The 20729-nt window shown below is 35.0% G+C and overlaps 1 protein-coding gene across 2 annotated transcripts; it reads left to right on the plus strand.

Annotated features, from left to right (window-relative positions):
- Positions 1-1321: 1321 nt before the first annotated feature.
- On the plus strand, positions 1322-20729 carry LOC142631710 (G patch domain-containing protein TGH). Of its 2 annotated transcripts, XM_075805995.1 has the most exons (17): positions 1322-1434; positions 1597-1744; positions 2553-2643; positions 2748-2842; positions 6453-6556; positions 11011-11072; positions 11159-11233; positions 11636-11787; positions 13092-13167; positions 13318-13404; positions 13550-13627; positions 15207-15351; positions 15643-16132; positions 16273-16536; positions 16626-16754; positions 17564-17779; positions 19707-20729. In XM_075805995.1, exons 2-17 carry the CDS (start codon positions 1610-1612, stop codon positions 20490-20492), a joined length of 2985 nt encoding a protein of 994 aa, XP_075662110.1. In that variant the 5' UTR covers positions 1322-1434; positions 1597-1609; the 3' UTR covers positions 20493-20729. The 2 variants fall into 2 exon arrangements, with proteins under 2 accessions (XP_075662110.1, XP_075662109.1); XM_075805994.1 differs by having other exon boundaries at positions 1356-1744.

The following is a 20729-nucleotide window of genomic DNA, read 5'->3' on the forward strand; positions in this document are numbered from 1 at the left end:
GCAGGAAGCTTGACAATTGATATAGAATCCGAATGGTAATAAGCAATAACGCCCTTTGTAGTGTAGCGTTCGTGGTTTAAACCCAACACCCCTTAATAAAAATAGGTAAAGTATTATTTGGGTCTTTAAATTTTATAAAAAATTTCTTTTTTGCCCTTAAACTTAAAAAATTCATTATTTTCATCTTAAAATTTATATAAAGTTTTTTTAATAGGTTAGAGACAAAAATATAGATAAAAAATATTTGTTTCTTCAATAGTTTAAGACTAAAATACATACATTTGGTAAAGTTTAATGACAAAAAACATAATATTTTCAATAGGGATGAGAGACGAACTTTAGAATAGTTAAGAGGGCCAAAATGGCCAAACATCGCTGTTTGGCAAAATATGTATGGATCTACCAGTATTTGTGAAATAATTAGAGATTTACCACTTTCTTTTTTTATAAAAAATTTGAGTTTGTGAAACTCGAGTTTGCTGTGTAACTCGAGTTCCATAAAAAATAGCATGACAAATTTGAAGGCTATTTTTTCAAAGATTTTTTTTTTTTGCATTTAGCATTATTTTTATAATATTTTAGTTAGTTGTCTAGCTTACAAAACCATTCAGCACACTAGTTTCTCGAGTTCCAATATAGAACTCGAGTTTCTAAGTCTCAATTTGCAAGTGGTAGCATCTGATGTGAAATAAAATCACATGGTACTCAAGTTTTTAAGACTCGAGTTCCACCATTTTATTTCCCACCATCTATTCTTCTTCTTCCTTTTCTCCACCCAGCGTCTGTCCTTCTCTGGCCAGATCGTCCACCCAGCGTCTGTTCTTCTCCAACCAGATCGTTCACCCCGCGTCTATTATTTTTTGGAGCTCCAAATTGTTTTCCCCTTCCTCTGTTCTTCTTTAATCTATAAATCGTCTTCATCCTCTATTCTTCTTCGTATCTGGTTCTAGTTTTATAGAATTCGAGTCTAAGAAACTTGAGCTCTATGTGGATAAATTGTTCCACCTTAGCAGTCCGAGCTCGAGTTTCATGAATTCAAGATGCTAGTTTCCTAAATAGTTTCAAATTTGTGCTTATTAACAAAATAGTTCCTGAAAATTATGCTACAGGGCAAATATTTTATTTTTTCAAAAAACTCGAGTTACATGATAAACTTGAATTTTACAAATTCGATTTTCAAAAAAATGATAAATTTTAAATATTTCACAAATATTGGTATATTGCTAAATATTTTGCCAAACGATAGTACGCGATCATTTTGGCCTAGACAAGAGAAAAAAAAGGAAAAGAAAAAGAAAAAAAGAAGAAGAAGAAGAAGAAGAAGGTGAAAAACAAATTTTTGATAAAACAGTATCTTATACAAAGAAAAGGAAAAAAAAAAAAAAATAGCGCCCAATCAAAATCAAAGGTTGAGCTAAGCAGTTCTCTATGCATGTATGTAACCCTATCACTCTCCTGCCCTACTCCATGACTCTCCCTCTTTGCTCTGTTCTGCAGCCATCAAATTCTCACCCCCAAAGTTTGATCGTTAGGGTTTATATCAACCCCATCGAAATTCTCATATTTTTCATTTTTTCAACTTCAAAATTGTGATAGACAAATTGAAGAAATGGATTTGGACGAAGACGATTTCGTGTTCTTCGGAACACCGATAGAGCGCGAGGAAGAGATCACAAGCCGAAAGAAGAAAGCTGTGGCCGAAGCCTCCGGTCAACTCCGGACCCTCCCTGTTTGGAAACAAGAGGTACTAACTCCTACTTTTCCTTTTTTTTTTTTTTTTTCCTTCCTCTTTGTTTGGTTCCTAGGAAAGTGAGAAGAAACCAATTTATTTTCCATTTGAATATGAAAACTGTTTGCCTCTTGAAAATGGAAGAAAATTTTTATGAATTGCTTAAAAAGAGTTTTTTGAGATTCAGGTGTAAGTGATTTTAGTGATTTTCATGTGTAGCACTGAAATGTGTTGTGAATTGGATTGAGTTCTATTTTTGTATGGTGTAATTGTGCTCAGTTTATGAGTAGTGGGTTTGGTTTGTTTTTGATGGTGCAGAATCAATCATGATGTTCTTGCATTGTTTGATTTCTTATAGAATTAGGATTTGCTTATTTGTGTTTTTACATAGTATTAGAGGCAAAATCTGATTTCTCAAAATGGAGCAATTTAGAAGAAAAAAAACGCAACAATCCTCACTGTTAATCAAACTTACACAGGCAATTGACACCACCCACAAGAACTGGTTACCGGGTAATACAGGGGCTTTTCATGCCTGTCCGGCTAAGCAGTTTATCTTCATGCCCAGGGGATTCTGCCTAGTTCTATATAAAATGCAATGCTGAATAATCAAACTCTTGTAGGATGTTGAATCAAGTGTTGGATTTTGAATTGCATATACTTGGTCGTATAGAATCTAAATCTAATTCGAAGGTTATTACATTGCTCTAAATAATAGTAAAAAAGATTTTCCAAATGGTTCTTCTTATGATTTTACAACAAATGGAGGTGATATGTCTACTAATGCTGACCCACTATTATCTTGATTTCTTTTAATTTTTAGGTTACAGATGAAGAAGGGAGGAGAAGATTTCATGGAGCATTTACTGGGGGGTTTTCTGCTGGTTATTATAATACTGTGGGATCGAAAGAGGGTATATTTTTACCTTATGAATTAGGACAGTCATTTTTTTCTTCTTCTTAGCTTTGAGAATTTGAGTATTAGTTAACATCTGAACTGTGTGAAACAAATATGCAGGGTGGACTCCACAGAAGTTTGTATCATCCCGTAAGAATAGAGCTGAAGTCAAGCAACAAAACATTTTGAACTTTTTAGATGAAGATGAGAGAGCTGTATGTTTCATTTTGGATTTGTCAAGATATTTTTTTATTTATTTTGTTTGCATAGTAATGTTTCACTTAGGCTTTGTTTGATAGGGAGGATAGAGAAGTGAGAGAGAGAAAATGTACGGAGTGGAGAAAAAAAGGAAGGAATATATATGTCTTCATTATAGAGTTTGTTATGAGGGATAGAAAAGTGGAGAGAAAAAAAGGATTTTGTATTGAATCAATTTTAGTATACTATAGATATACGATTTTCAAATCACTACATATAAAAAAAAGAGATTGTCAAATAAACTACGTAATTTTATTTACCTCCCATTTTGGGGAGATTAAAAATGATGGGCCTGAATAGAAAATAATCATCCCTCATTTTTTCCTTCTTTCTGCTTTTCTACTCCATCAAACAAGAGAAAATATCAATCCATCTTTCCCAAGTGGTTACTCAATTGGCTGGTGATCACACCTCATGGAACAGAGGTCACTAGATTGAATTTTCCCTTTCCCCTCCCCTAGAGTTAGAACTTAGAACTTATCAAACACACTCTTAGTATTTGTCAAATTTGTGAATATGTTGCAGATTTTGGAAATTTAGTGCACGTTTAGGATTTGTTAACACATTTTCCATTTAAAGACTTTACACTTATAGTGCCAATTGGTACCTCTTGGTGTTTCCAACAGTGACATTTAGGGTATGTTTGGTTAGAGGTAAAATAGGGAGGATGAAAAAAAAAAGGAGAGAAAATGGTTGAGAGAAGTGTTTGGTTGGGAGGGGGAGAGGGAGGAAATTTTGGTGGGGCCCAGGAGTTTTCTCCCTGGGCCCACCAAAACACAATCTCCCCAAATTGGGGAGAAAATGTGAGAGAAAATTGTGCAATTTTTTTTTTGGACAAAAATGCCCATGCCAAATTCCACTCTGTAAGTGCTGCTGCCCTTTGTTTCCTATTCTTTTTTTAAATTTTTTTCTAACCCACTGTGTACATTCTGCTGCCCTTTGTTTCTAATTGCACAGCTGCCTTTAAAAAAAAAAAAAAAACCGGGCATGATTGGTGTTTTTGGTTGGTTGATTTTTTTTTTTTTTTAAATTTTCTTTTCGATGATCTTTTTTTTTAATAAACTTGGTGTGATTGTTTTTTTATTTTTTATTGTTTGTTTTTTTAACTAGATAATTTTTTTAATAAGGGTATATGAGTCCATTTATATAAATTTCATTTTCTATCTTCTCACTTTTCTTCTCAACCAAACAAAAAAGTTTTCAATCCCTTCACTTTTCCTCCCTCCCAACCAAACACAAATGAGGGAAAATAAAATCTTTTCTATCCTCCCAATTTTCCATCCACTCCTCATTTTCTATCCTCTCACTTTTCCATCCTTTCAACCAAATGAACCTCTAGAGTTCAAATCTCTCTTTCTCAACTATCGATTTATCAAAAAACATTTTGTCTATAGCCAATGAGCTCTGGCTCAGCTGGCACCTCCTCCTTCCCTTGCAAAAGCAGGGTGCAGGTTGAGGTCCTGAGTTCACGTCCTACTGGGTGTGTGTAACTTACCGATAAAAAAAAGGGAAAAAAAAACTCTATGTCCATAGTATGAAATATTTTGAGGGGAGTGGATTTCTAATGGCATTAAACATTAATATACATTGTGCAAAATTTATATTTCTATTAGGGGATTGTGGGAGCAAACTTATAAAAAATAGTTCCATTACGGGATCATTACTCCATACATTGTGATACTTTATGATTTAATTTTGTGACTAATGTTCATTCTTTGGCGTTTTTAAATATTGTCACTCTTAGTTTCTCACAGAAAAAAAAGTTCACTTTTGATTGAGTTAATGACCTCAACAATCACATTTCTATGCTTTAAAGTCTTTAGATGTTGATTGAAAATTATCACTGAGAAAGTTAATGGAAGAAAATCCACCCTGCAGTTTTCTGGCCAATTTCTGTTCTGACAAGGGAGCTTCTGTTCAACAGAAGCATATAATTTTCTTGAATTTTTTTCCTTTAAAGAATTCATGAGAAAAGTGTTCTTATTATATGCTTTAGGATTATACCAATTAAGTGAAAATGAGGGTAAAGTATATTTTTGACTATCAGTGCTAATTTGATGTTGGCATATTGTTACTTAGGATTTTTGACTGTGTGTGTTAGCGTGTGTTTGGGGGGGGGGGGGGGGGGGAAGGGGGCCATACTCATGACTTGGTAGTGTTCCAGCTTTGCTTTCATCATTAATTAGGATTTACTTCATACATGCCTTTTGAGCTGCCAATTTGATCGTAAAATGGATCTTCCTTTTTGTACAAAAAGATAGGTATCCCATGTTCTATTTGTTCTTTTTTTTTTTTTTGGATTAGTAGATATATTCTAATTTTTGCATAACTAAGTTCATCTTATAAACAAAGATGAAGAAATGGTTGACGACTGCCCCCCCAGCCCCCTTCCTGCAAAAAAGAAAAGAAAAAAGAGGCATGATTCTAAAAACTGGATTTTTGATGTACCTATACTGGCATCTCCTGGTGATTAAAATGGAGACGTCTAGGGTTCAAATTTTCCCACCCCCAGTTTTTTTTTTTTTACCTAAAAAAAAAAAAAACTATAAAAGCTTGAGTTCAAGTTACCAATGAGTCTTGCTCAAATTGCATCTCCTTCCCTTGTAAGTGTAACGTGGATGGTGAGATCATGGATTCAAGATCCCTGCGTATAACTTACCAATAAAAAAAAGTTTGGGTTTAAATTGTAGCATATACAAATTATACCCGTGTGCACACACAGAGACATATGTATGCATGGATAATTAATGAACATGTATTGAATGAGTGCAATAGCCAAAGAGGGTGCGTTAATGTAGTATGCACAATGAAAAAAAGTTCGTTACCCTAGTACACTCGAGGCATACGCAAGAAAACAGAAGTATACTAACTTCTAAAGTTTCACAACTCAACATAGATGAAAAAGAACAATTTGCAGCTATCCATTTGTACAATTTTTTATTTTTGTACGTAATGATTTTTGGCTGTTGATTTGTTAACAAATGTGTATGTATTGTCAGTGTGAGACATTGTACAAACATTGAGTTGGCCTAGGTAACGTTGTTGCATATCAATTTTCTAAGGTTTGGAACTTGCTAATGATGTATTAATTTTTTTTTTTCATTTAGGTTGATAACAATGAACTGGTCAGTTCAATGACCAGTTTGACTCATGGTTGACCTTCGAATGATTGGTCCGATGGTTCAAGTCAGTTTTTAATTAAAAATGGTTAATAAGGTATAACCATACCAGAGTTGGGGCTGGTTCATGAATGACCAGTTCAACCACTGGTCCTTTTTAAAACAGCGATTTGATGATTGAAACTCAGTTTTCTTATTCTCCCGTGGTATCTGTGTGTTGTGAATAGAGCACTTTCATTGACGCATTGAAAGACTTAATTTTATTATTGATGATATGCAATCCATGGTTAGACACTTCTAATTAGCAAGTCTTTTACAGCGGATGTGGTCATAGGATTCAGGAAGTTATTTTGTTGAGACTATGGATTAAATTATAAGACTCTGAATCACTAATAAAAAAAAAAAAACTACTGAAAGTTTTTTAACTCACATTGTTTTCACATTTTAGGATTTGGAAGGTCAATCTTTGGGGACATCTATGCAGTTTGATACATTTGGATTTACAGCAGCAGAACTTGCTCGTAAACAAGCTGAGAAGGAACAACAGCAAAGGTTAGGTGTTAATTATATGTTTTTGGTGATAATTCATATCATGGAATCAAATTTTCAGTTGATACTTTTCTATTTGTTAATCATGTTGACTTGCAAGAGTTTGAAACTTGTGATACCAGGGGGTAAGATAAATTCTGATGGGACTTGTAATTTTGAATATGTATGACCAATAAATAAAACCTCTGTTAGTTGGATAAAACTAATTATATATAATGTGCTACATTGTATCATAATATAGATGATCTAGTTAGGGTGAAAACATCTAAGAAAAAGCGTTTTTTCTAGAGTGGTGATTTTAGCCCTTTTTTCCGTTGGCCGGTAAGTACTCATGCACTCATTGGATTTGGAACCCATGACCTCACCCATAATCCTACAGTTATGAGGAGTGGAGATGCCATTTTTCCCATGGCCTTGTTTGAATGCTTTTGGCTATCAAGTCTTAATCTCATTCTTTAATTGTGAGTTTAAAGTCTAAATTAAATTTGTAACTTAGGTGGTGTTGACCAGAGGAATGGAATATGTCAAATCAAGTGAGTCAGGTTGTTGTACTAGGTATGCCTTTTCAAGTAATAAGAATATCTCCTGTTTACCAGTGTTGTTGTATTTTACAGACATAGTTTGCTTGGCCATCTCATGTATTTCACCTGAAAAAAAAAAAAACATGTCTTGAGCTTGCATGGGCCAAAATTGTATTTTCGATGTGGTCCAAGCTCTCTTTTGCCCAAAGCTATCACATATAAAAGACATTTTTTTTTAATTTTTATTTTGGCGTAAATGCACTTTTAGTCCCTACATTTTGACGTTTTTCCATTTTAGTCCCTACATTTTATTTTTACCACTTTTAGTCCCTAAACTAATTAACGCGTATTATTTTCGTCCTTCCGTCAGTCAACCGACGGAAATAGCTGAGGTGACAGCTGGAGGAATAAAAAAATAATATAATTGCACAGTATATAATGCCACGTCAGTATATAAATTAAAAAATTAATTTATTAATTTTATTAAATAAAAAACAGAAATAAATCCCAAAAAAAAAAAGAAAAAAAAACCAAAAATCACTAAAATTAAGATCTAAAAAGTATCTTGGCTCTCTCTGGGAAGACATCACAAATTGAGTTCAAATTATTTTCTCTTCCATCTTACTTTGTTAAATTAGTTTTTCTTCTCTCTCTCTCTCATCCGTGTCTCACTTTCTATCAAATTTTCTCATTCTCTTCTCTCTCTCTCTCTCTCTCTCTCATTCGTGTTTCTCACTTGCGGTAACTGGTGGTGCAGTGGCTTGTGGTGGCTGTGGTGGGTTGAGATCGGGGTGGGCTGGATTGAGGTTGGTCTGGGGTGGGTGGGTTGAGATCGGGGTGGGATGGGTTGAGATTGGGGTGGGTGGGTTGAGGTTGGTCTTGGGTGGGTGGGTTGAGACCGACTGGGGTGGCTGGGGTTGAGCTCGAGGTGGTTGGATTTGAGGTTGGGTTGATGTGGGTGGGTTGTGAGCCGGCTGGGGTGGGTAGAGGTCGGCTTGGGTTTAGGTTAGGCTAGGGTGGGTGGGTTGAGACCGGTTGGGGTGGCTTGAATCGAGGTGGCTAGGGTTGAGGTTGGGTTGGGGTGGGTGGGTTATGAGTCGGCTGGGGTGAGTAGAGATCGGGGTGGCTGGGGTTGAGACCAAGTTGGGTTTGGTTGTGGCGGTTGGGATGGTGGGTTGTGGCGGCTGTGATGGTTTCTGGGTTTGATGTTTGTTTGGAGGGTTTAGTTTTTCATGTGGTCTTCTGGGTTTGCTAGAGATTGAGGGTTGGGTTTGGGTTTGTGTTCTTTGTGTTTTGAATATTTGAAGGTCTTTTATTTTGTAGATCTGTGCCCTTTGATTTTACGTGTTCCATGTTGGCATGTTCTTGATTTTTTTAATTTCCTCGGCATTTGATTCGTGTTCTTGGGTTTGATTTTCTGGGTTTGTGTTCTTTGATTTTCTGAGTTTGTGTTCTTGTGTTCATAGGCATTTGATTTTATTGTTTTTAATTTTGTTTTTTTTTTTATTTAGTTAAAATTAACAAATTATTATTATTTTTAAAAAATAGATACTAATGTGGCATTTTTAATAATATTTTAATTCCTCCGGCTGTCACTTCAGCTATTTCCGTCGGTTGACTGACGGAAATGACAAAAATAATATGCGTTAATTGGTTTAGGGACTAAAAGTTGTTAAAATAAAATGTAGGGACTAAAATGGAAAAATGTCAAAATATAGGGATTAAAAGTGCATTTATGCCTTTTATTTTTATAGAGTAAACATAATAACTTGTTTATGAGATTATATTTCTTATAAAGTCAAATAGGAATTAGCAATTAAAATGGGTTTAAAATTCCAATATTTTTGTGAAAATAAATAGACTTTTGGAATTCTAAAATCTTATTATGAGTGTTGTTAACAGCCAGAACTTTTTTTTTGATAAGTAATAAAACTTCATTGAAAAATATAGAAATCATACAAAGGAACCAAAACACACAGGCAGTGTGCTAAGGAAACAGCTAAACATAAAAAAACTATGGTGCATGGAAAGTACAACCATCAAGCAAATCAGCCAAAGAGTTAAAAGTAATGTCTTTAACTCTTGTGTCGTGTCCCTGGTGTTTTAATATCTTACTATTCCTTCTCTTTGCTGGGTTGTTGAGAGGGTCTACTGGTATGTATTTCTCTTGGAAGAGTACATGGGGTGCTAAGGCATTTTGGAAGTTTGCTTTCTTCACTTGGACAACTATGTTAGGAAAGATTTCTTTTGATCGGTAAGATAAGAAATTCATTGATAAAGAAAACAGGATGAGGCCCAAGTACACAAGGGAATCCTATGGACACTCTAAAAGAAGAAATAAAACAAAAATGAACCAAGATACAATCTCTCCAGAAAGGCTAAAAGATCGGAATCTAAAGCCACTCAAATAGCATTCCCATAAGCTGTGACTTAAGTTCAATTATCTAATGTTCTTTGCCTTTGAAGTTATGCATATTCCTTTCTTTTCAAACAATAAGGAACAGCCCCCCAGATCTTTGATTGCATCTTTTTAGCACATAAGAGGAAAGATTTTAATTGTAAATAATCTTTGGAAAATGATTTTTTATTCTTAATTTTTTTTAGTATGGATTGGTGTTGTATGTGCAAAATTAGTAGTCAGTTGAATATCTTATACTCTATTGTTTGGGCCATCTTCTACTCCTTTGTTCGTTGCCAAGAGATTTTGGATTTGGTGTCTTGTGGTTATGGGTTAGCCTAAGAACGTGATTTAGTGGCTTGCTTGCAAGTCGGCAAGGGGAGTTTGGTTGTCATGAAAGTATAGATGATTAGAATACTGTTCTTTAATATGTAATATGCATAACTTGTAGAGGAAGGAGGAGTAGGATCTTGATGGGCTTTACTGCTTGAGGTCCTTGGCATGAGAATAGGTTTTATTTATTTTTGAGAAAATTACACTTTTCTACCCTAAGTTATACCCTATTTTACACTTACCCTTGAACTAGAAGAATGCATGATTGACCCCCTAAACTAAAACCTGTGTAACACTTTACCCCCTTCTGTCACTTTCTTAGTTAAGTTTAATGGAATGTAGCATTAAAAGACCAATTTACCCTCTACCATCTGTTTAGATGGAGGGGTAAATTAGTTTTTTAATGCAAAATTCTGTTAGACTTAACTCCAAGACGGATAGTAGAGGGTTAAGTGTTACAGAGTTAGAACTTTGGGGGGTCAATTGTGCATTTTAGTAGTTAAGGGGGGCAAAGTGTAAAATGGGGTATAATTTTGGGTGGAAAAATGTAATTTCCCCTTTATTTTTGAGTCTTTGAGATCTTTGTATGATTGGTTTTTATTTATTTAATTATTTTAGTTTTAAAATTTTTTAGAACTTTGTATGATGGGTTGACTGCTTTAGGCAGTATACATTCAGCGTGTACACACACACACACACACACACATATAGTAATAATTTTTAATTTTTTATTATTCTTATTTTTAAATTTAAAATTATTTGAGGCCTGAACTACTGGTTGTATATGAGCTTCCTCCTTTTTATGATAATTTATTTATAAAAAGAACTATTTTCTGTTAATTTGTATAAACTCTAGGAAGAAGATTGATGAATCAAAATTTGCTATATTTTTGTGACTGAGAAAACACATTATAGATCTTCACTTCAGAACCAAATGAAATCGTTCCAAAAAGGAGTGTACCTTCTTTATGAAGCATTACACTCCAATTTTTATTTATTTTTTGTTCCCATGCTCCAGTGGACACATAAATAGTAAACATGATGATAAATGATTTAGTAAATTGGACTGTTTTTTCTTTTCCTTTAGTTGCTTTTGAAATTTCCAAGTAATTGTTATATATTTGTTGATGCATGTTTATTTCACGAAGACAGCTTCATGAAAGGTTTTTCTGGTTTGTTTATATTATGTTTGTTGTGTATTGCAGGCCATCAGCTATTCCTGGACCTGTCCCTGATGAATTAGTACTTCCAGCCACAGAGTCTATTGGTTTGTTTCAGTTAATGTGGAATAATGTGTGCTAATGGTGTTGTTGATACAAATCCTGAATCTTATAGTTTGCTGGTTTTGATTAGGTGTAAAATTGCTGCTGAAGATGGGATGGCGACATGGTCACTCAATTAAGGATTCACGCCCTAGTTCACTATATGGTATTTATATCAAGATTTATTTAATTATTACTTTTTTATTCATTTCATCTAATGTTAGGCTTCTTTCACAGCATGCGTCTTGATTCTTATATTTCTGCTTGAGCCTGGGGCTTAGAAATTAGAAATTAATATGTGGGTTGATGTACATACAGCCTGCCTTTATATGTCTTATAGAATTCAGTTAGTATACTGCCTGTTTCGTTTGCTTTGCATTATTGGCTGAATGTTCATGCATAACAGATGCCAAGTAGACATTGATTCAGTTTGTTCTAAATTACAATGTGTTGATCATGGGAAATAACATCTGATTCTGCTTCTGTTTTGTTGATTGCATTTTGTCCTAGTTTAAGTAGATTTCAGCACAAATGTATCTCACTCCAGGTCTTTGTTATTTACTTATAGATGCTCGTAGAGAAGCTCGTAAGGCTTTCTTGGCATTTTCTTCTGATGATGCAAAAGCACAGCTAACTGAGTCTGAGTCTGTTCAGGGCAACCTTGAAAGTATTACTGAGCAGCCTACTAATGATGATGTCCAGTCTTATCAGAGTACACCTGTGAGAAATCTTTCCATGGTTTTTTTAGTTCTTGATTCTACCTTTGAACCCTTATAAGTTATATAGATCAAATTGGATGATGTGTGATGAGCAACTCTTTTTGATTTTTTTTCTTCTCCATAAATTATGCCATGGATTTGCTCAAACTTTTGTCCATTTATTATTTTAATTTTGGTATGGTTTAAAAAAAAAATTTGTGGGTTGACTTTCCAACACTATTAAGTTTTTGGAGCCCCAAAGAGGTTCTGCTGCATGTGTTTAGAACTATTTCCTGGACCATAGCCCTGCTTGAGCATTCTATGATTAGTTTTTCAATGAATTGCAAGGTCATCCTAGAATAACCGTTTTAGTTAATAATGTAGTTTATGGTAATTGGATTTATATATATATATATATATATATATATATGTATATTATGGTAATTAGATTGTGATTATCTGGACTGACTAATAACTTTGTATTACCTTTTCTTTTTAAATTTTAATTTAAAAAAAAAAACACAAATATTGAAAAATTTAACCACTTTTCACCAGGAGACAACATTAGATGACTGTAGTTTCAATTTATTATGCTCAAGATCTTTTAATTTTCCATACTTGTATTGTATATCTTGGCAAATGATTACATCAAAGGTTTTAGTATCATGTTCTGTTGCAATGCCATGGTTAATAATGTCTGTGTTAATTAACATAGACTGATATGCACTAAAAAGCCATTACCTTCTGGAGAGTCAGAGACTTGATATGATCACTTTTCTATTTGCTGTCATTTGGATTAATAATTTTCTCCTTGTGTATTTTAAAATAATCATGTTGGAGTTGAACTCCTGATGTAGAATATATTTCCATTGTCTCAAACTGTGGTGGTATCAACTATCATGTATAAGAGCTTTGGGTTTTGGGCTGGGAGGTGGGGGTGCATATTTCTTTACTTTATATTTAAGAGTTGGGAATCAGTTGTCTTAATTATATTCTTGTTATCTGCAGAAAAAAATCTCATTCTTTTTTCCAATTTGTCTATGTCTGTTCTGTTTTTTAATGATGCCCTGCTGACTCGGCAGCTAACTTTTGTTTATGTTGTGTTGTGCCACTTAGCTGGGTTCAATTCTCAGCCAGAACTTGAATATATTTACCTGATTTTCCAGGCAGAAAGTAAAAAATTATGTTATAATTAACAATCATTGGTTTTATCATCATTGTTGTTTAGTTTATGGATTCATTAGCTATTATCAGTTCTAAATGGATCCTCAAAAAATTCCCTCTCAATGGCAGTAAAAAATGTCTGACAACTTTTACTTACTTCAGGTTTATGTGCGCAATCCAAAGCAGGACTTGCATGGTTTAGGTTTTGATCCTTATAAGCATGCTCCTGAGTTTAGGGGTATGTAATTTCTTAAAATATATTAGGTTACTGCTAACTCTTTGATAGCTGCAGTGCAACTGTATCTTCGCTGCTTTTCAGGGTTTTTTTTTGGTTTTTGTTTTTGTTTTTGTTTCACTTTTTAATTGATTTTTCGTATAATGTGCTCAGAAAAGAAAAGATCACGCATGTCTGGGAAAAGGGAGATGGGAAGTAGAAAAGCATACTCAACAAAAGATAATCTTTTTGGTTTCAAGTGTAAGATCTATTATCTGATTAATTGTTTAAACATGTCCTTGTTGGCTATGGTACTTACAGCTGTGTCTGTCTCTGATTCTTCTGTTTTACTTTCATGGATTTCTTGTCTTGACGTTTATTTGACCTATTAAATTGAATTCATCAGCAGGAAATGTTGCTCCTGGTTTTGGCATTGGAGCACTTGAAGAATTTGATGCTGAAGATGAGGATGTCTATGCTGCTGGTTAGTTTTTCTTTGCTTTTAGATTAGCTTTATAAATTGTTTGTTTAGGTATTAGTCACTCAGTTTTACAGAGCTTTATGCAATGTTTTGAAACTTGTACCTGACTGGCTGATCCAACATATCAGAATGTCAATCCGTCTTAGTTTTGAACTGGGTAACCCTATAAGTAAAAACAAGAATGTTCTTTGTTATGATCTGCATGAAACAACTGTTGGACAATGAAATTACTGTACCATTGACCTTTCTCTTGACCAGGCCAATTTACATTTCAATTTTGAAAAACTTCAAAATGAGTTGCATGGAGATCTGAAACTGTATTCTGAAGTCAAAATATGAGGTCAAAGTGACCTGGCTACTTCTATTGCAAAGCTCTTTTTTAGTGGGGCATGTGGGTACGAAAAGATTGTTTTAGAGTCAGATTGGAAAACAGTAATTAGTAAACTTTCTAAACCCCCTACCCCGTCTGACCCAAATAGAGGAAGTACTGAAAACTGAAATCTTGTTGAGAATTCCTTGGTTAGGATTGGACATGAAAAATTTCTCGCATTCATTGAGAAGGAAACCATTTTGCTGATTGGTTGGCTGGAAATTATGATAATTTTCCACTAGGGATCACTAATTTTTCTTTCCCTCCTAATGAGCTGATTGGACATGCAATATTTCTCACATTCTCTGCCCTGTGTTTGTCTCGTGTTTGTTGGGCTTAGCACACCTTCTGTACCCACTTTGGCCATTTTGTATTCTTTTTTCTTATGTACACAATTATAGAAATATTCTATGATGTCACCAATAAGCTCTATCTAAAATGGAACCTCATTCCCTTGTAAGAGCATGGTGGAGTGTGAGGTCATGGGTCATGGTCTGAGTGAAGTTCCATCACCATTAACCCCTGATCTGATCTGTTTTTCTGGTTGATATATATATATATATATATATATATATATATATATATATATATATATATACTTGTGCTGTCCTAGGAAGCACAGATACTTCATTTAGGGTGCTGTACCCATGTTGTACCAGCTGTGTCATGTTATGATTTTTCAAAAATTGCTCGTGTCACCGTGTCATACCCGAACTTGTACCAGTACCTGTGACTGTGTCCATGCTTCCTCAGTGCTATCTTTCCCCATCATAATTAAGATCACCTCTTCTTGCTTTTAATGTTTCCGCTCATTTCATTGGGACTTGTCTTCAAATTAGGAATTTTTACCAGTTGGTTTTAACTTTCATGCTTTATACGTGATTATATTTCACATAGGATAATTGTGTAATGTTTTATGGTATCTGATGTTGTTGATCAATCAGGTTTTGAAGTATTGCACAGGATGCTGGCTGCCTTGTTTATTTATTTACATTCTTTTTTGTTGCTTTCTTTTTCCTTTTGAAATATTATTATTATTATTATTCTATTATCCAAAATTAGGAAATGTGCTGCTTGTGAAAGTTGCCTGTAATCTGTGATGGGACAAACAGTTCTTCTTGTTATATGTCCAGTCATCCTTCATTAATTTCACTTTTAGATTATACTAAAGCACACAATCTAGTTTATCTAACTAAGAAATTTGCTTTTCAGATTTTGACTTTGTGGATACTTATGTTCAAGAAGTCGAAGAGCCATCAAGGTTGATGACAGACAGTAAACCAAAGTTGCTTGCAAAGGAAACAGGTGTTCTGCCTGGCTTTAGAGTTGCATCAAATTCTGGCTACCAGTTGGAACGGTAGTAGTAGTTGTTGTTTCTCTCCTTATTATTTAGATTTCATTATTTTTGGAATGATAGAATCCCAAGTCCCACAAATTTCTGGTAATAACAGGTTAATTTGGGACCATGAAATGGCCATGAAAGAGCCCATTCACAAAAACTGTAGTGTTATAATGTATACAACTGGATAGAATGTCTTTCATTAGTAATAAATATCTGAAGTGTTATTATTTATTCTTAGTTTGTGGTGATTTTTAATTTATCCCTTCCTCCATGATTGTAACCGAGTCATTTTGACGAATTCTTCAGGTTTGATCCTCCTGTGATTCCAAAAGATTTTGTACCCTGCCACAAATTTCCTGGTCCTCTTGAGACAAACTACAGGCTTGCTGATCCTCCTCCACCAGAGGTCCCTCCTCCAGAGGATAATAATCTGAAACTCTTAATTGAAGGGGTTGCAACTTTAGTAGCTCGATGTGGTAAATTATATGAGGATCTCTCCAAAGAGAAGAATCAGTCGAATCCATTATTTAATTTTCTTACTGGAGGAAATGGCTATGATTATTATACAAGGAAGCTGTGGGAGGAGCGACAGAAGCGTGCTGATCAAAGCAAGCAGCAAGTGGATGTGAAGCTGTCTTCAAGTATGCGGAAGATGACAGCAGAGAGCCGTGGTAAAATCTTAGGGGAAAGGCCTTTGGAAAGAAGCATTAAAGATTTGAGTTCATCTGTTGCTTCTGCTGAAGGCATTCAACTCCAATTCAATCTTTCAGATACATTTACTGAACCTGCATCGTCTGTGAGTTGCATCTTCCTTTTTATTCAACTCCAATTCATACTGGATTTCTTCCCCTTGTTTCATTTTTTTAGACCACTGCTTTGTAATGGAGTTTAGAGTGGAGAGTGCTGATTTTTTCCTTTCCTGACACTGGAATTTAGAGTGGGTTGCATGAAGCTGTGAAGCCTTTCAAAGATGATCCTGCAAAGCAAGAAAGATTTGAGCGGTTTCTCAAGGAAAAGTACCAAGGAGGGCTTCGCTCTACAACTTCTAGCGGATCTAGTAATATGTCTGAAGCATCACGTGCTCGTGAGAGATTAGACTTTGAGGCTGCAGCTGAAGCAATACAGAAAGGACAGTGGGGTAAAGAAAGCAAGCACTCTTCAGCAACTGGAGGAATGCAGTTCACTTCTGGCGGAGTAGAGGTATGTTTCAGGTTGTAAAATATTAGATTTATTTTATTTTATTTTTTAAAAATTTGGTAGCGTCTGATTCAATTTTTCGTTGGAAACAGCAAGCTAAAGTTACTGAAGCTGAAGATCTGATTACGAAGAAAATGTTTCCGAAACGAGAAGAATATCAATGGCGTCCTGCACCTGTCCTATGCAAGCGCTTTGATCTCATTGATCCTTATATGGGGAAGGTAGTTTATTCTGTTTTCCTCCCTACAGTTCTGTTTCTTGATCTGCCTTATTCAAGGCTTTTCTTTTTACTCCCCAACTCCTGCCCCCTCCTTTTTTTTTTTTTTTTCCCTTCTGGAACACCTGTTTCTCCAAAAATCTCCCCTTTCTCTCTGTTTACTGGAAAGATTTATTCTTTTCTGTTTCAGCATGGCTACAACTTTTTTTTTTTCTTATTTATTTATTTATTATAAGTAAGAATAATTTTATTAAAAAATGACTACTTCATGCATAAAAGGCACAAAGAAGCCAAAATAACATTGCAGAGCTGCTATAACTTTTTCTTGATAACTTTTTCTTTTTTGTTTGAAAAATGAATGGTGCAATGTTCTCATAACATTGCAGAGCTGCTATATTATTTTGGTCTATTTAGATTTCTTGTTTAGTTATATTGGGAGGTATTATTTTTCTTTCTAGATAAGTTGGATTCTTGCAGGGGGTGGCACAGGAATATGGATAAGTTTTCTAACTAAATTGAGTTTTTTTTTTTTTTCCTTAAACCCCCTGCCGTTCTTCTCTTATTCCCCAGCTATTGTAGTTTTGTTTTTATTGGTTCTCTCTCTCTCTCTCTCTCTCGCTTGTATAGAGGGGGGCTTGTGATTCACTAAATTCAAATTTCTCGTTGGGATTTTCTTGTTTTACTTTTTGAATGGAAGTTCCATATGAGAGTACATACCATGCTTGCTTGTCACTGAAGGGGCATTATTGCCACTGTCATAAGTTTTACTTCTCTGAATATTACATCAACTCAACGTACTTTTTCCATTTGCAGCCAGCACCACCTCCACGGATGAGGAGCAAGATTGATACTCTTATTTTTACATCAGATTCAGCCAAAGAAACAAAAGTGGAAGAGACTATAATTGCAAATAGAGACTTCTCCATGCTTCAATCTGATGTTCAAGGAATAAGCCAAGATGTGGCTATCAAGGAAAATGAAGTTGAGGTAGAAGTTGAAAATGTTGAGAGGCCAGTTGACCTGTACAAGGTACTTTTAGTTCTGTCTTATTGTACTTGTTATTTAATTATTAAAGTATTTTGGGCAACCCTTTTAAAAAATATGGCCTGTTTATTACTTGATGTTATATAAGTTTGCTTAAAATCTTTCTCCAACTAAATTTTCTGTTGATTTGGTGAAAACTATTTGAATGTAACAGACTGTTGGATTACAATCTCTCTCCAACTAATTTTTCTGTTGATTTGGTGGGAACTTTTATAATGTAACAAAATCTTTATAAAAGGTAATTTAAATCCAAGCACTAGAAGTTATAGAGGAGTTTTATAGATTACCCATTTCAATTTGCCATTTTTACAAGTTTTATAATGGTGAATAGTGGAATATTCTCCCAATTAGAAGTGAAAAAGATCAGGGATATCTGGGGAGTGTGCTTATTCCTTGTTCTTTTTTCCATCTCTCCATCGAAATCCCGAAATGTCACATGACAACTAATAACTAAAACTGCAAGAAGACCATAAGCAACAACAAGAAGACAATTGTTAGTTCTTTTTTTTTTTTTTTTTTTGGGTAGGGGGGGGGGTGGTTTGGTGGGGATGTTCTAAACGTGGATAATGGCTAATTTAACTTTTTACGGAAATGACCAAAAGTTGCGACCATCTTGGTTTTTGGGGCAGTTCAGCTTAATTACACCATTGGTTCTTATCATCCTCTGCAAGCATTAATTCTAAACATATCAATTCAGCAAAAAAGGGGTTAAAAAAAAAGCAAAAGCTTAACTTGTTAGCCAAAGAAATTGGTAATTTATCTGTAATATTTTATTTTAACTGGTTAGCTATGAAAGAGGCTCTAGCCTGAGGCCCTTTATTTGGTTCTTAAATGTTGAGAACTTCCACTTGGATCTGATATTGGATGATTATAACTATATTAATTTAGCTTTTAGCTCAACTTTCTATGGAGATACCTGGTCATACTGGTCATACTTTTGTTTCTTTGTGCACTTATGTACATTATAGTTGGCTTGTAATAGAGTGCATTGTTGCACAATAACTTTGCCAATCTTTCTATGTATCTTTATTAGAGATTGATTGTATGCACCTGATGGTAGTGGGATAAATTTGCTTGATGGATTTGGTTTATGATATTCGTTATGATGATATCACATGCACTAGGGACTTTATTATGCAAATTCTGAATTGCTATATCTGTCATACCTGAATTTACACAATTTTACTTGTCTCCATGGACTTGTCAGTTTGGAATGAGCTTCCTTTTCCATCTCTGTGGGTGTGTATCGGGGGTAGGGGGGGAGCGTGTGAATACCTGAATCCTTTACTCCCTTTATGGTATGTTTGGAATAGAGGGAGATAGGGGGTAGAGGAGTACCCTTCCCCTCTCCTCTCCCTCCATCCACAAGTAGGGTAAAAGGATGACTTCACTTTATGTTTCCTGCCAATAGAAGATACACACCTTTAATTATTGCAATAGAAATTGCCTTCATTTTTTTCCAATGGTAGCATGAAAGCTCAACTCAAATCCTAATGGATGATTAGACCAAGATAATGAAATTTTTTTCTCTTGGTGTGTAGCTCTTGTAGTTCAGCCATGACTAGCTTATCTTTGCTCAAAGTTTAGTCAACTTACAGTCCATAAAAAAAAATTATGGATACAGTCCTTACTTTTAGTACTGCTCACTTTTAACCAGCATGATATTCAGTCCGATGCCAACTTCCAAAGCAACTAGTATATCTTTTTGATAAATTCAACATATGTTCATGTTGACCTGAAGATTAGATCAGTAGGTGTTCAACAATTGTGTTTGTCTCCCTGGTTCTGCTGTCATTCATTATATGACAAATAGCCCATTTTCAGTGTTTCATTTGTTCTTGGGCATATTCCATGTGTACGATATGTGGTTACTTTTTATTTGTAGCAATTCTAACCATCTTCTTTTGTGCAGGCTATTTTCTCTGATGATTCAGATGATGAAGGGGAAACCACCAGTCTTAAAAAAGTTGAAAATCCAGAAAAAAAGATTGAAGCGGCTACTACAACATTAAACCGTTTAATTGCAGGTGACTTTTTGGAATCCTTGGGTAAAGAACTGGGCCTAGAGGTTCCTCCTGATCTGCCCCAGTCAACATATATGGCCAAGACCCCTGCTTCCCAAAAAGAAGCTGCTAATACCAATGTGGGAGATTCCAATATCCTTCCTGTTAAAAATGGCCCTTCTTCCACCGTTTTTAGTGAGACTTTAAATCATGAGGTGCCTCACAACCGGAAGATTGCCATGGAGGGCAGGCCTGAGAAGAATGAAGTCCTTCATGGTAAGTTGGCAAAAAGTGTTGGCATATATATGGAGACTGGCTCTACTGAGAATAACCTTGATAAAGTTGATTTAGAAAAGAGGGTCCATGAGGATAGCAAAGCTAAAACACCCTCAAGCCGTTATAAAAATTGGAACAGCAATTCATCATCAGAAGATGAAAGGAGCAGAAAGCAGTCCAGGCGACATCGGCATAGAAGTGGTGATTCGGATAGTGATTCATCCAGTGATCATCGAGATCGTTACCGTTCCAGGTCAAAAGGGAGAAAGAAAGAATCCTCTCGAGAGAAAAGTGGTAGCAGCAGAAGACACTCAAAACATCATAAGCATAGAAGCAGGGATTCTCCAGGCAGATCTCGATATGAAAGTGATAGAGAACATAGAGAAGCCAAGAGAGAGAAACGGAAAAAGAGGGATTGACATGAAGCTTCTGTATCCTTACATTCAGAATCATACTATTTGTGGAAAAGTATCAGATTAGAAATTTGCATAGAAAAAAAAGTTAAATTGGTAAGTCCCTCTGAATAGAGTTTTGTTCAATGGATTTGAGAGCATCCTGCTATAAGTTAATGGGGATGCTTTGTAATATTGCACTGCTTCTGAAGCTTCGCTATGAAATTAAAATTTTGTTGCTGAAGTGAGATACAAGCTTCATAA

This window comes from Castanea sativa, chromosome 4, assembly GCF_040712315.1.
Source record: "Castanea sativa cultivar Marrone di Chiusa Pesio chromosome 4, ASM4071231v1".
Lineage (NCBI taxonomy): Eukaryota > Viridiplantae > Streptophyta > Magnoliopsida > Fagales > Fagaceae > Castanea > Castanea sativa.

Coding starts and splice junctions, on each gene's coding strand:
- LOC142631710 (XM_075805995.1), top strand. CDS start 1,610: ATGGATTTGGACGAAGACGATTTCGTGTTCTTCGGAACACCGATAGAG. Junction 1,745..2,552: donor TCCCTGTTTGGAAACAAGAG/GTACTAACTCCT, acceptor TTTAATTTTTAG/GTTACAGATGAAGAAGGGAG. Junction 11,073..11,158: donor TCCAGCCACAGAGTCTATTG/GTTTGTTTCAGT, acceptor GGTTTTGATTAG/GTGTAAAATTGCTGCTGAAG.